The sequence below is a fragment of the Lissotriton helveticus genome, chromosome 4_2 (genome assembly GCF_964261635.1).
Source record: "Lissotriton helveticus chromosome 4_2, aLisHel1.1, whole genome shotgun sequence".
NCBI classification, from domain to species: Eukaryota; Metazoa; Chordata; class Amphibia; order Caudata; family Salamandridae; genus Lissotriton; species Lissotriton helveticus.
The window spans coordinates 5,452,365-5,466,697 of NC_136064.1; the positions used below are offsets into that span (position 1 = coordinate 5,452,365).

At 43.3% G+C, this 14,333-nt stretch overlaps 1 protein-coding gene across 1 annotated transcript in view; it reads right to left on the reverse strand.

Annotated features, from left to right (window-relative positions):
• ARHGEF9 (Cdc42 guanine nucleotide exchange factor 9) overlaps positions 1 to 14,333 on the reverse strand; it is a 231,909-nt gene that overhangs the window by 74,919 nt on the left and 142,657 nt on the right. Inside the window, exon 6 of the mRNA XM_078640104.1 lies at positions 4,499 to 4,630. Within this exon, the coding sequence (XP_078496230.1) occupies positions 4,499 to 4,630 (132 nt within the window). The remainder of the gene's footprint in view (positions 1 to 4,498; positions 4,631 to 14,333) is intronic.

The window sequence follows — 14,333 nt, forward strand, 5'->3', positions numbered from 1 at the left end:
ACATTCTGCACCAGCACAGTGTTACAAAATGTTCCCCCACAAACCTACCATTTAAATGGAACACAGTGGTTGGGTTTATCAAAAGGATCTCTGTGACAAAAAGTCTAACCCACTATGCTGGCAACATAAAACACAAATCCCGGGTCAGTGTGTTGCACTTTGTGCTTTGCAGCAGGACATTAACCCTCCATGCTACCTGCTGATGAGCCAAAATTGTCCCTAGACAAATCACAGATCTCCTCATCAAGTGTATTAACCAACTGAGCTGTCTTGCTGTTATTATATGTACTGAAAAATGCAGAGCACACAGAGATCACCTCCCTGAAGCCGGTACTCTTCTAGAGTTCACAAGCTAAAAAAGTCCTCTTATCTGTCGGGTGAACGCAATAAGATACTAGAAAACACCGACGTACATTGTATTGCTGAGCACAAAATGGCCACACCACCAGAATCCTAAGTGGAGTTCTGTGGCACTGAAACAACCCTTAGTAAGTGCTGAGACGCAGAGCTCAATTTGAGCCAGTGGTTTCCGGAGCTCGGTACGGGCACTTAATTGTCAGCACTGGCACTTGAGAGAGTCTGCCACAGGTGGCAGTGTCTGGATAATATAGAGGTGAACACAACAGTTGATTATTAATTAAATATATACTAAAAATTACTATTACCTGCCGACCAAGCCTTTCTTATAGCTTTGGGGGCCTGAAATAGTCCGAAATGCCACCCTTGGAGGAGTGTGAAGGTTAGTAGTTGTGTTGCTACTGTCATTGGCAGCGCTGGCAGGAGCAATGTGTGGGGCAGGATGCAGTGGCCTCCTGACGAGAGCCTGAGTATAAGCAAGTATTGGGCATGGTCTGTCTCTAGACAGCTTAAAAGAGACAGACCATGCCCAATAGTTGCTTATACTCATCAACTATTGTAGATTGATTGCTTATATGTCACCAGGTCGCCTCTTTTCAATGAAACTAAATGTAAACTAGAAACCTCCTGTTTTTTATACACACCATTACTTCTCACTTCAGTAGTATAGCTTCGTTTTTCTATAGGTTCACTTGGGACACACCGTCACTTTGTTATTATTTGTATGCATATAATATTGTAGATGCTTTGTAAAAACTGGTTCCGTGTATTTACATAAACTATGCGAATTGATGCTCATATTCACTAACCCCCACATGCATCATCCCGGCCGTTTGCGAATTCCAAATAGCGAAAAATAGCGATTCGCAATTTGGAATTCGCAAAACGGGATGCATGAATATTTTCTAATAATATTAGCGATTCGGTAAAAATCGAATTTTTTACCGAACCGCAAATATTATGCGAATTTAATTTGCTAATTCGCATTTCCCATTGAATCCTATGGGCCAAAAGGCCCATAGGAATCAATGGAAATTGCGAATTTGCAAATTAGAATTCGTATAATGTTCATGCATTCCATGGGTGCACCCCTGAAATGTATTTTTAAGTGGATGTTTCACACACACATGTCCTAAGGACATGTGTGTCTGTAACATGACAGTTTTAAAAATTCATTTTTTTACGTTTTTGAAGATTTTCGCAAATTAACACGAGGGTCAACCTCGTGTTAATTTGCACTTCCTAATTCAAAATTCGCATTTTTAAAAAAATTGATGCATTGCATTTAAGGAATCGCACAAATGCGATTCCTTAAATGCATTCGCATTTTTTAGAGAATGCAAAAAAATGCGAATTTTGAAATACTTTTGATGCATCCCAAAAACGTATTTAGGAAGTGCAAACGGCCGAATGTACCGATTCACACCGTTTGCACTTCCTAAATAGGTTGATGCATGTGGCCGTAAGTGTATATACAGTTTCTTTCTTCGACATCCCAGATACCACTCACATTGCCATTGTGCTTTACATTTATCAGAAAAAAGATATATTTATCCACAGGAGCCGTTGTTGTTTTTATAAAACTTTATGCCCAGTCTCCAAGTGAGCAGGGTTCCCTTGTTTCCTCTCCCCCTACGAGGAAACCAGCATCTCCTACAACTACTCGATTGTAGGGGGCAGAGACGTTCTGCAGAGAGCTTTGCCGTGATGGCCTTGAATAATTCTTAAAGGAATTGTTTTAAATACCATTTTTCTTTAATTCATTTTTAATGTGGGTGATGCGTGAGAGTCAATTAGAGATAGTTTGTAGAGAAATGTTATGGTTATGGTTCATGCAACATCCATAAAAAAGGTTTCTTTCAGATCAAAACATGACCTTACACATGAGAAAGGGGAGGGTGTCACAGAGGTTATTTCCAGTAGTATTAGTGAGCTGCTTCTGTGTTACAATATTGAAATCACACTTCACTAGCCCTGAATATTAGATGTAAACACATTAAGAATATGGACTCGTGTGCATGTCAGTGACCTGGCCCATGAAAGAGCTGAACTTGGATCATAAATTCAAAGCTTTCCAAACAGGGGCCCCTAGATACGTTTGGCACATGGCCCCCAAATTCTTAAGATGTCCCTGGTAGGGAGGAGACAATATATTAGTTTTTTTTACACTTCTCTTGAATTCTCGAAAAGAGGAAACTAATACAGATGGTGTGACTAACAGCCTGATTCATGAAGCGCAATTGCGCTCGCAAAGGGCCAGATTCTGAGAATCTGGCCCTTTGCGAGTGCGATTTTTGCATTTGGGATTCATCATCCCAAATGCAAAAATCGGTAATTGCTAATTCGCTAAATTGCGAGGAATTACATTTAAGGAATCTCTATTTGAGATTCCTTAAATGCAATTCATGAAGCATTTTAAAATTGCAAAAATGCAATTTTGGGCCGCTATTTACCGAGAGGTCAGACCTCTCGGTAAATAGCAAAAACTTAGAAAAATGCTTTTAAAAGCATTTTTCTAAGTTGCATGTTGCACACACACATGTCCCTTGGACATGTGTGTGCGCAACACCTGTTTCAATTTGCATTTCAGGGGTGCTACAGGGTGTCCTTTGGACACCCCTGGCACGCTTTCAATCGCTATCTTATTTGCGAGTAGCAAATTGCTACTCGCAAATAAGGAATACTCCCCATTCATTCCTATGGGCCTTTTGGCCCATAGGAATGAATGGGGAGTTATTCCTTATTTGCGAGTAGCAATTTGCTACTCGCAAATAAGGAATGTGTAGGAATCGCTATTTATTTAGCAATTCCTACATGAATACCGTTTTGCGAGTCCTTAATAGCGATTCGCTATTAGGGGCTCGCAAAACGGCCCGTTGATGAATAAGGCTGTTAATCTTTCAAAACTGCACTGGGTTCGCACTAATAATAGGCATGGCTGTCTCTCTTTACCTCTCTGCCTGTCTGGTTCTCTCTTTCTACCCCCTTCTTTCTCCCTATCACCCTCCCTCTTTTGTTCCATCTCTCTCTGCCTCAGGATCTTTAATTTTCTGGATATCTTTTTTGCTCTCTCTTTCTCCCTCTCGGTCTCTTTTTTCTCAGATTTTTACTTGCCCCTAGCTTCTATCTTTTTCTGTCTCTACTCATATTTTTCTCTCAGTCATCTCTTTTTTCCTGTACTTTCTCTCCTTCACTCTTTGTTTCAGTTTTGTTTATGTTGCTCTCCATTCTCGCCCCGCTTTCTACTCTCTGCCTTTCTCTTTTGCACCTTCACATAGAATTACTATGAATGGACATTTAAACCTGCAGATCGAACTCAAGGCCATGAAAAATGTGAACACTTTTTCGGCAGTCTTAAGTTTAAGGTTTACATGTGGGAGTATGGGCGCTCGTAAGGGGCAGACAGGGGGTGGCTGCTGGAAAGAAGTGAACACTCACAAATGTAACATTTGAGTAGAAATGTTTTGCAAACCAAAGCAACACACCACAGTAACGTGGACATATAAAAAAAGGAAGAGTCCAGATTATCCATGAAAATCACCAAACACCTCCTTATTTTATTTGAGTTAAGAAAGCAGGGTTTCCATCCCCGTGAGATTTTTTTTTAGGTGCAGACACCAAAATGTAAGTCACATTAACCCTAATGGTGAACCAATGGATTTGCTCATTGGTTTTGGTGCAGGTGAAGGCATGGAAATCCTTAATTTCTAGGTCCAGGCCATGAGAATTTGTTAATACAAAAAATACAGCAGAACTTTTAAAGTCATTGGTTTGTTCTTGATGCCAATAATGGAGGTAACAGTCACGATGTTTGAGAAAATCTTCTCAAAAAAATTGGCTAAACATAATCACCACAGATACCACGACAAGCAAAATCACCCCATGGGCAGACGCCAGACCTCATTCAGCTACAGATATAGGCAAAACTGCTAGCTTTTGCCATTAGCAAGGACTTTTGCACTTTTAATCACTTTTTTGCACTTTAAAAGGAAAAATGAGCTATAAATAATGTTGCATTTTTGCAAACCAGCTCTCAGCGTCAAATACATTTTTGCAACACAAGATGTCTGATTGATGAACTGAGGGGAAGGCCACCGCCTTGCTACAGTACGGTGTCTCGCCCCTCAATCGGCTCCCTTACCTTTTTGCAGAGTACGAGCTGGTGGTCAAAGAGGAAGAAGACGCGCTGCTGGTTCCGTCCATAAGGCTGGTATATCCACTGCATCTCCCCGGTGTAGATCAGCTCCGAGCTCCGGTCCAAGATGTCGTCTCCCTGCGGGTCAGGAGGAGAGAGGATGGATGAAGACCGCTAAAGACACAAGTGTGTGCAGTAACCCTACTCACATCTTTCCTGGATTTTAGAGGAGGGGTTTTACTCAACAAGGGCAAGAGCCATATTGTTTTCCAAATTCCAGCGCGTTGTTTGAAAACGCCAACTCTGGGCATCAGATTGCGCCATGCAAAAGTGGGAAAAATCAGAGGTGGCTCCGCCCCAATGGGGGAGGAGCCTCACCCCACTGGCTCAGAGCCAGCAGCTGAAAAATAAAATGGTGTTTTATTATCGTTTCATTTTTCAGCTGCTGGCTGAGACAGCATGTGTAGGGATGGGCGGAGCTGGGCCATGGGAGGGAGGAGGAATGAAGTGCGGTGTGTGAGTAGTGTGCGACCCCACCCCCATTTGTAACTTTAAAGCTCCCGTGAGCAGTGGGCTGACGAGCCTGGGATCCCGCACCTACGCGCCTGAGTGGTACTATACCTGGCAGATATTGGCAGCCATCGGCAACCCCAGTACACGGCCTGTCCCTGCTGATGAGGGGTAATACCCCGAAACACGTGTCCAGGGATGGCGAAGACAGCGAAGATAGCAGAAGATCGAAAGATAATGCATCACGAACACTTTACTACAATGACCAGAGTCCTTAGGGGCGACACCGCCGGTGTGTGAGTAGTGTGCGACCCCACCCCCATTTGTACTTCTAAGTGCGCATGTCTGTTTGGCCGATCATCTTAGGATGGCCAAACGCACATGCGCACTTAGGTTTCTCTAATCATTATACAGCCGGGTGGAGAAATGAAGATGCCCTGTGCCTGAGTGGAGCGTCAAATCAGCCCGCTCATAGTATGAGAGCAGCGTCTGGATTGGATGGGGATTCTATCCCAGGGACTGTTGGTTAGCAGCAGGAGACCAGAGGAGCACCGGAGTGTGAGGCGGCCACAGGATCAGATACTTTTTATGAATTGTAATATTTTTTACTCAATTCCCTCGCCTCCCCGCCACTGCTGCTGCTGCCCTGCCACTGCAAATAAGCAGCAGCCGCAGTTGGGAAAAAGAGCAGTAGACTTGAGTAGACTTGAGTCAACATGTACAGTAATTGTAAAGTAATTCAAATGAATATGTTAGCATTAACAAAAGTACCAATGCTCAAGGTGCTTTCATAAAAATATATGCAGCTTATTCAAAGAGGCATATTGGAGTACTCTTGTAGTACTCTTTTACATACAATGGCATGCCTTTGCAAATTGGCCCCAAAACATATAAAATGAAATAAAAATAAAATATCAGATTATTTGTATACAATTACCACAAATAGAAAGGGGTCTTTGCACTTCTTACTAATAGGACGGTGGCGCCCAAGGGAGATTTACAAAGGCAAGAGTATTCCTGTAGTACTACTTCCCTCACTCCTAAATGCTTTAAAAAAGAAATTGCCCCAATGTGTGGATAGTATGAAAGCTTGGTGGGTGGTTTGTGTCATACTCTAAGAAAGCCTCCTGGTGTCTGCCACTCCCTATTTGGTCCAACTTTATTCCCTGCCCAACTCCATTCCGCCTCCCCCTGTTGTTACAGTTTGCACTTACAGGTCCCATTCTGCCGTATTCTTCCGCCATCTTGATTTTCATCCACCTGAGGCCCCGACTGCTTGTCCCACCCTCCTCACTACTAAGACACTTTAACATGGATGTAGGGTGATATATTATAGTGCTATCTATGTAGGCAAGGGCATCAGCACCCCACCGAGAGGTAGTAAGTGTTCTATAAATGTTTCAATAGAATGGAGTAATTATAAAATGTTGGTGCTAAACAAAAATTTCAAACTGAATGCATGAACATTATGAAGATGGTGAGATCCACACAGTGGTGGCTGGCATCAAAGGGGGGGGGGGGGTGGCGGGGGGGGGGGGTGAGGGGTTGTCGGGGGCTTATATCAAATAAAAATAAAAAAAATCTACAGGTGCACGTGCAAATAAACGTAAAATACATTACAAGTAAGCATACTTTATGAAAGGACCTCCTGCTCTGGACCTCTCATGACTGCAGCCCGGCCAACAGGAAACTCCCTTGACCAATCCTGGTGCTGCTCTCATTCTGTGTTTGCAGCGTCCTGATTGGAGGGAGCAACCTCGCTCGGTGCTCCACAGCACTATGGAGCCCTGTACTTGTTCAAACCCAGCTGTCTTACCACAGCTGGTTTACGGTTTTCAAGGTGCAGATGTCTGGCTGGCCGTCTCTAGACGGATGGCCAAAGAGACATGCGCACTTTGAAAAGTGCACATATAGCCAATCCTCCTCCCTGCTGCTGCACTCAGTAAGCCCCGCCCCCGGCCTTAAACTCAGTCCAGGATGAGAGGATGAATTACCATTTTCTTTTTTAATCTCGGGGGCATTTAAGTGGGGCGACGCGCCTCCGCTCCATTGGAGGACCACATTCTTGAATGCAAAATAGCTACAAAGCACGGGTTGTGAAGGGACGGGAGGTGTAGGGCGGAATTGGGAGTGTAGGATAGTTCAAAACATTGAAGTGATGAGAGGGCCAGGGAGCTTGACAATCACATCACTGCATATTTGTAGACATTGAAGCAGTTGACTGCCTTCACTGTGAGGCTGCTGAATTGGCAAATGACAGCCCACCCTCTAAAAGGCCTGAGACAGGAGCTGAGGAGGGTGGGCTGTCGGTGTGTGGCCCCACCAGAGATCAAACACAGCGCGTGTTACTACACATGCTCCAGTAATAGGCAGACTACAAGGTCCTTGGATGGCTGACATCCTGCGTGGTTTGTACGAATCCACTGCCTCTCGATTTAGCTAGCATGCTAAAAGGTAGACTAAGTGTTTCCTTGTTGCTATGGCGATTGCACGTAGTCGTCTGGAGGGAGTGTGGTTAGTCTGTGACTGAAAGATGGGAAAAGATGGCAGCCGCCCCAAAGCGATACGAATAGACGCGTGAGAAGAATAACTAAACCTGGCACAGAGAGTAAGAGGAGAGGAAGCTATAATGAGAAGATCGGGGAATTTGTTAGGTGCACAAGTGGTGTAAGCAGAAGTATGTGTGCAGGGCGGGCATCCTGGATAGTACACAGGGCAGGCTGTGAGCAGACTGGATGTTGCTTCTAACGCCACTATGGACTGTCTTGCAACCCTGGTGATTTCCTTATTCTCACTACAGGTCTTTTAAAAGTATAGCTATTGCAGGCTTTTGGTGGCGTTGGCAGCTAAACAATTACACCTTTTTAGCAATAACTGTTTATTAGCAAGCTCAATCCCTGTGTTATCAATAATCAGCCTCAGGGGCAGGTATACTGCGATATCTCTCCCTGTGACGTCCCTTGAAGGTCCATGATCACATCATGTCATCCACCACTTCTATGGAATCTGGAAAGTAGCACAACTGTACGTAGACATCCCCTTGAACCTCATGTAAATTGGTCGCTTCGTTAACATGTCAATGCCTGCTCCTGGGGAACGGATAGTCACAGACTAGTCATCCCCTGGGGGTATTCATGCTGGGGAACCAGGACATGGGGAGGGCTAGGCGGGTAGGTGGGAGGGGCACGGAAGGGTCGGGTCATGCATGGGGGATATAAGGGTCCAGGGAGGCGTGACCTGCCTCTTCCGAATCGTGTGCATCACCGGGAAGGGGGTTTGAGTTGGTTGAGAAAGGGAAAACGTTTTGGCCGCCCACTCACCCTACATATTGAAGAGGTTCAGGGTAAGGGAATTTGTGTTGCAACAACAGCGTTTATTTTGCCAAAGTTAGGACAGGTTGCGGGGCTTGCGGGCAGAAGTCTAGGTGGGTGGGGAGTCACATGCGGGCTCATCCTCACCCTTGGGGGGAGAGGAGCGGAGTGCAGGAGAAAATGCCGGGGCGATAACTTGACGAGGAAGGATTGAATGAGGCATGAAGTTTGGGGAAGAAAGTTTGGGGGAAGAGGTGAATGAACGCGTGAGGTTGGGGGTTTCGGGCCTTAGCTACAAAGTTGATGTTATTTGTTAATATGCAACCATGTCCCAAAAAAATGGCTTTTTACTCTATTTATGAGTTGTGGAGTGTTTTTGTTGTAGCACGAAATAGTGTTGCTTGTTAGGCTGGAGTAACACCAAATGAACAGCCACATTTGAGCAGCAGAGGAGGCCCATTATGTAAAATGGATGCCAAAGAGCATCTCAAGTGAATGTACTGAAGTAGTCTGTTATTTTAATTTACAAAGATTGTTATGGCACTTTTTTGCCATAGAAAGGCATTGTAGCACTAATAGCGTTTGGTCACACCCTGGTCTCAAGGATTACATCATAGACTGGAGGCTGGCCTCTGATTATTTGAACTGGTTTATCAGCAGAATAGTTCTTTCATGCTTATGTGAGCTGTAATGGTTGGTGTGTTTTTGTATTCGTAGCTGGAGGTTTTTACCAGTTTGTGTACATACCATCTAAGGGCTTGGCATATGCTTCGTCCGGTTTACAGCGCGTTTCAGGTAATTGAGAGTATCATACCCTTTCCCTTTTACAACACATTTGGTGACATGCTGGATGAGTGGTGGCGGTGGTTTAGTGTGTTATGGGTAACTATGGATTGGTGTATTGTCTTAGAAAGAGGGGAGTGATGTTATGACCTCGGTGAGATCCAAATACATGGTGCCTCTGAGCTATGTTGAATGGGTATGTGTTGTTCTGACTAATGTGTTCTGTTGGAGTCATGATTGTTTTTTTAGTTTGGTGCTGTTTTGAGCTCAGTGATGCCCAACTACAGGAAATATGCGAGCTGTGTTGGATGTGGGCTCAGTGTTAACTATACAGTGCTCTGTTGAATGTTGCGCGTGTTTTCATGTAGACATACATATACTTCACAGTTCTCCATTCAGTGTTCGGCTTTGTCGCATGTGTACGTTTGGGAGTTTTCTCTATTGTACTTGTGGTTGGAGCCCTTCGATACCTAACTATGTAGAATATATGAGCGGTGCATGCATATTACTCAATATCCAACCATAAACCTATAGTACATGCACCACTGCAAAAGCAGGATTCCTACTGCTGAATTTGAAAACTGTATGAATTCCAGTGGACAGGAAGTAGACAAAATAAAAATGTAACATTAGAAGGGGAAATCATTTTTATGGGTATGCCAAGACTACAGAACCTAGGAATGCACTGCTATGTTTACCTTCATGTTGCGTGATCAGTGTTTTGAAGAAATCCATGGCACGCATCAAAACATCTTGCTTTGGCATCACCACATTACTGTGGCACTTATGGGCCAAAACATCAGGTTGGAAGCTAGGACTTCTACTCTAACATTTATTCAGTGACCTGAGACCATTCACTTCACCAATCTCATAGTGTTACTATTCATTTAGGGCAGGCTTACCTAATTCAGAAATGAGAAATAGAGGATGAAATGGTCCTCACTTCTAATGTTTCTGGGCAGCAGTAACACTTTGGGTTGTTAAACCCCTCTTCCAGTGCATTCATGCCCAACTAAGAACACTCCAATTGGCAAACTGCTATCCTTGATTCTGCAAAGAAATATGTGGCTCTGGAGAAGCGCAGATCACCCATGCGTTGTAATCTGTGTTTTGGCCCTGTTCAAAATGTGTGTGTTGGTTCAGTTACCGCAGGCGTGTATGTCATACTGTTACCAACTGGATGCACATCAGACCTTTCAAAGGGACCGCCTAAATGCAATAGTTCCATTCTCATGGAATTACAACTAAGCGACATTGCATCGTCATTAAGTAGTGGAAATATTCATGAGCTACCCAAGTTAGAGGCAGGCTTTGGGGAAGTTTGCAAATAAGTAAAGTGTGAAGTTCATGAAAAGATGAATTCTTCTGAGAATCTGCTGTTGAATGGATTTTGTTAAAGACTGTATCTAAGAATCAATGTAGGTTAGTGGCATTTCTTGTCACCATTTCCAAACACCTAAGAATTTGACAGTCACCTATTTATTGAAAGACAGAATGAAGCTGGGATTATTGAAATGACAAGATCTCTTTTTTGTAAAAGCAGTATAAGTTAATTTGAAGAGAACAGTCTGCATTCATACAAGGAGCACAATACCATCAACACACAACCATCATTCTTTGTGTCAACTGCATAGTTTGATCTCCGCACTGTGTCCTTCCCCTTTGTAATGGCAGCATGAAGGCTTCTGCACGGTGATCCTCATTTATATGAGCAACGCGGCATCATCAGCACCCAATTATGTCCCCTTGTAAGAGCCTCATATGACAACCAGCATCGACCTCTCACTGCAAGCACTGAAAGATCTCCCTTTGTTAGAGCAGCCTTTGCCCGGCACTCAATGATCTCTCTATTTCAAGCAGCATTTAATCGCAAGCAATCGCCAATCTCCTTTTGTAGGAGCAGCATTTGATCATCTGTAGTGAACAATTTCCCTTTGTAAGAGCATCATTTGACCTCAGGCACTCAACGATCCCTATTGTAGGAGCAACATTTAACTGCAGGCACTCAAAGATCTCTTTTGTCGGAGCAACATTTTACTGCAGGCACTCAAAGATCCCTTTTGTTGGAGCAACATTTAACTGCAGGCACTCAAAGATCCCTTTTGTCAGAGCAACATTTAACTGCAGGCACTGAAAGATCCCTTTTGTCGGAGCAACATTTAACTGCAGGCACTCAAAGATCCCTTTTGTCAGAGCAACATTTAACTGCAGGCACTGAAAGATCCCTTTTGTCGGAGCAACATTTTACTGCAGGCACTCAAAGATCCCTTTTGTAGGAGCAACATTTAACTGCAGGCACTCAAAGATCCCTTTTGTCAGAGCAACATTTAACTGCAGGCACTGAAAGATCCCTTTTGTCGGAGCAACATTTAACTGCAGGCACTCAAAGATCCGTTTGTCGGAGCAACATTTAACGGCAGGCACTCAAAGATCCCTTTTGTCGGGGCAACATTTAACTGCAGGCACTCAAAGATCCCTTTTGTCGGAGCAACATTTAACTGCAGGCACTCAAAGATCCCTTTTGTCGGAGCAACATTTAACTGCAGGCACTCAAAGATCCCTTTTGTAGGAGCAACATTTAACTGCAGGCACTCAAAGATCCCTTTTGTAGGAGCAACATTTAACTGCAGGCACTCAAAGATCCCTTTTGTTGGAGCAACATTTAACTGCAGGCACTCAAAGATCCCTTTCGTCGGAGCAACATTTAACTGCTGGCACTCAAAGATCCCTTTTGTCGGAGCAGAATTAGACTACAAAGAGTAGCACTGGACCACACTCTCTCCAAGACCCCTTTTGTAAGAGCAGCCTTTGTCCACAAGCACTCAAAGATCTTCTTTGTAAGAGCAAAATGTGGCCAATATCATAGAAAGATCCTCTTTAGTAAGAAAAGGATTTGACCACAAGTACTCAAAGATCCTATTTTGGAAGAGCAGCATTTGGCCTCACACACTTAAAGGTCCTTCACAAAACCTTGAGAACATCTTTTTTAAGCCTCATGTAACCTAAAAAGTGCAAATAACCCCAATAAAGCCCCTTAAAGGAACTCATAAACAGCAAAACATACAATGTGTGTATCTTGTGATGATATAAAATGTACACATAGAAATAATGTCCATATTTGAATGAATTAATGCCCATGTTTAGAACTGTAAATTTATTAACAGGCCCGGTCATGAATTCTCCAAGGTGATACACATAGAACAGTTTTCCATGCTACAGAGGGAGGGCATGTATGGTAGATGGCTTCATGGAAGTTTTCTTGGGTGCAATTGTAGTTAAGCCTCAAAACTTAATATGCCCAACATATTTCTGATATAGAAATTCTGACTGAATTTTAAAAATCTCAAAAACATCCAGTAAGACTTTCTCTGATATAGGAAGGACACAGTTATCAATTTCTTCAATCTCACATTTATCTTCACAAATCCCCTTTCATCACATTCATGTTAATGAACTGGTTCTCAGATAATTTCCCAGTGAAATGGCAGATATTTAACTTTATGCTATACTATGGTAATTCACCCAAAGGTCTACAACACCAGATTTCACAGTACCTCCCTCCCCAATATTTGCACTTGATTACACACACTTGGGATTTACATATAGAGCAAAATCCTATCTTGTAGAGCGAATTGGAACTAAAACAATCAGAGAGCAGGGATAGGTGCTTAGAATTTTCGAGCACAAAAGAGTAGTACCCTTATTTAAGGAAATATACCCTGATTAGAAAAGAAACATCCACCCTGGTACCAGATCGCAAACACATAGTCAAACACGGAGCCCGTAGCATTCTATAAATACAGAGTGTCACCACATTACACTCACATCTACTCTGAAATATATACTCACTGCCAAAATGAAGGTCTGGAGGAATTTGAAACCTGCCACCTCCACTATCATTCACTGACTGTTTGCATGCCTTTGACACCGTACATACTGCAATCCACTGCCTTTTGGCAAGGTTTGCAATATACAGATACTCCATACATACATTCAGACATCTGAAGTAACATATTCAGCCAACCTTCAGATCACAGTTTAACCATACAGGCATCAAGACTTACTTTTCACAGTGCGTAATTTACAAAAACAAATAAGTGTATGGGCCCAAATGTTTTTGCTAGGAGTCTGCCTCTGGCACAGCTGAATGTCAGGGTTTGCAGGTATCATGACCGTCTGGTCTTGATTCCACCACAACCTTTGGCAGGCTCCTCTTGCAGGTTCTTATTAATCCCTGCTCCTTCAATTTGCACCTGTTTTGTTATGTTTCTTTACTTTCTTCTTTCTCCATCTTCCCTCTTTCTTTCCCTTGCCCTGGAGCACAGTCTGATTATGGGAAACAAGTCCTAGGCAAAATTTCCACACTGCTCTTCAAGAGAATTGCATTGGTACCAGAGCCATGATATTTTCATCTAAAACGCTGATACTTATTGGTTTTTACAGAAGACAAATTCTAACCTAAAGGTCCTACGAATAACCTAAAACTCCTCTTCGGATTTTGCGGAAGCAGAACGCCGAGGTCTGAAAGGGTACTCAACAAGAAATGTGGAAGTTCTTTAAAAGAAAATGATGCCTCCCTCACTACTCCAAATGTTGGAGGTCTGACATAGAAACTGAGTGGGAACGTTGACATTCTCTCAAGTGAAGCGTGGTTCTACGCGTAGGCGGGAAACGCTTCAGCATCTGTCTGACCGCGATGCTTCCCCCACATATGGGTACGCTGCCGCATGAACTAACAGGAGGGGGCTTGCGCCACGGCGTTCTGCTGCAGACCTCTTACATGATTACAGTTTCACATTGCTAATTAGAGTTAATTATGGCTCTTAGCAACAGTAAAAGAAAAAAAACAGGCTTAGATGCAAACGAGAACTATTGTAATGATAGTGGTATTCCAGATGAAGCGACTAAGGATGCCCAAACATGCCATTACGGTTGCGGTGCACCATATTGCCTGCTGTTTGGAAGAATCACACTCGGGGGTCCTCGTTGATTATTTTTTCATTATAATTTGTATTCAGTTTTTTTTAGACACAGTTGCAATAGAATAAGATAAAAATTAAATCATTCAGTACAAATTTAGTTAATAATTAACTTACAAAGTTGCAACTCCAAAGTCTCTTGCCTTGAGTTAGCCTAGGGGCGGCCATACTTGGAAAGTTCCTATGAATGGTCCATGCTGGGAAACTCTCGAGTCTCTACCTTACCACTGACCCCTCCTCCCCCCACTTACCTCTGGA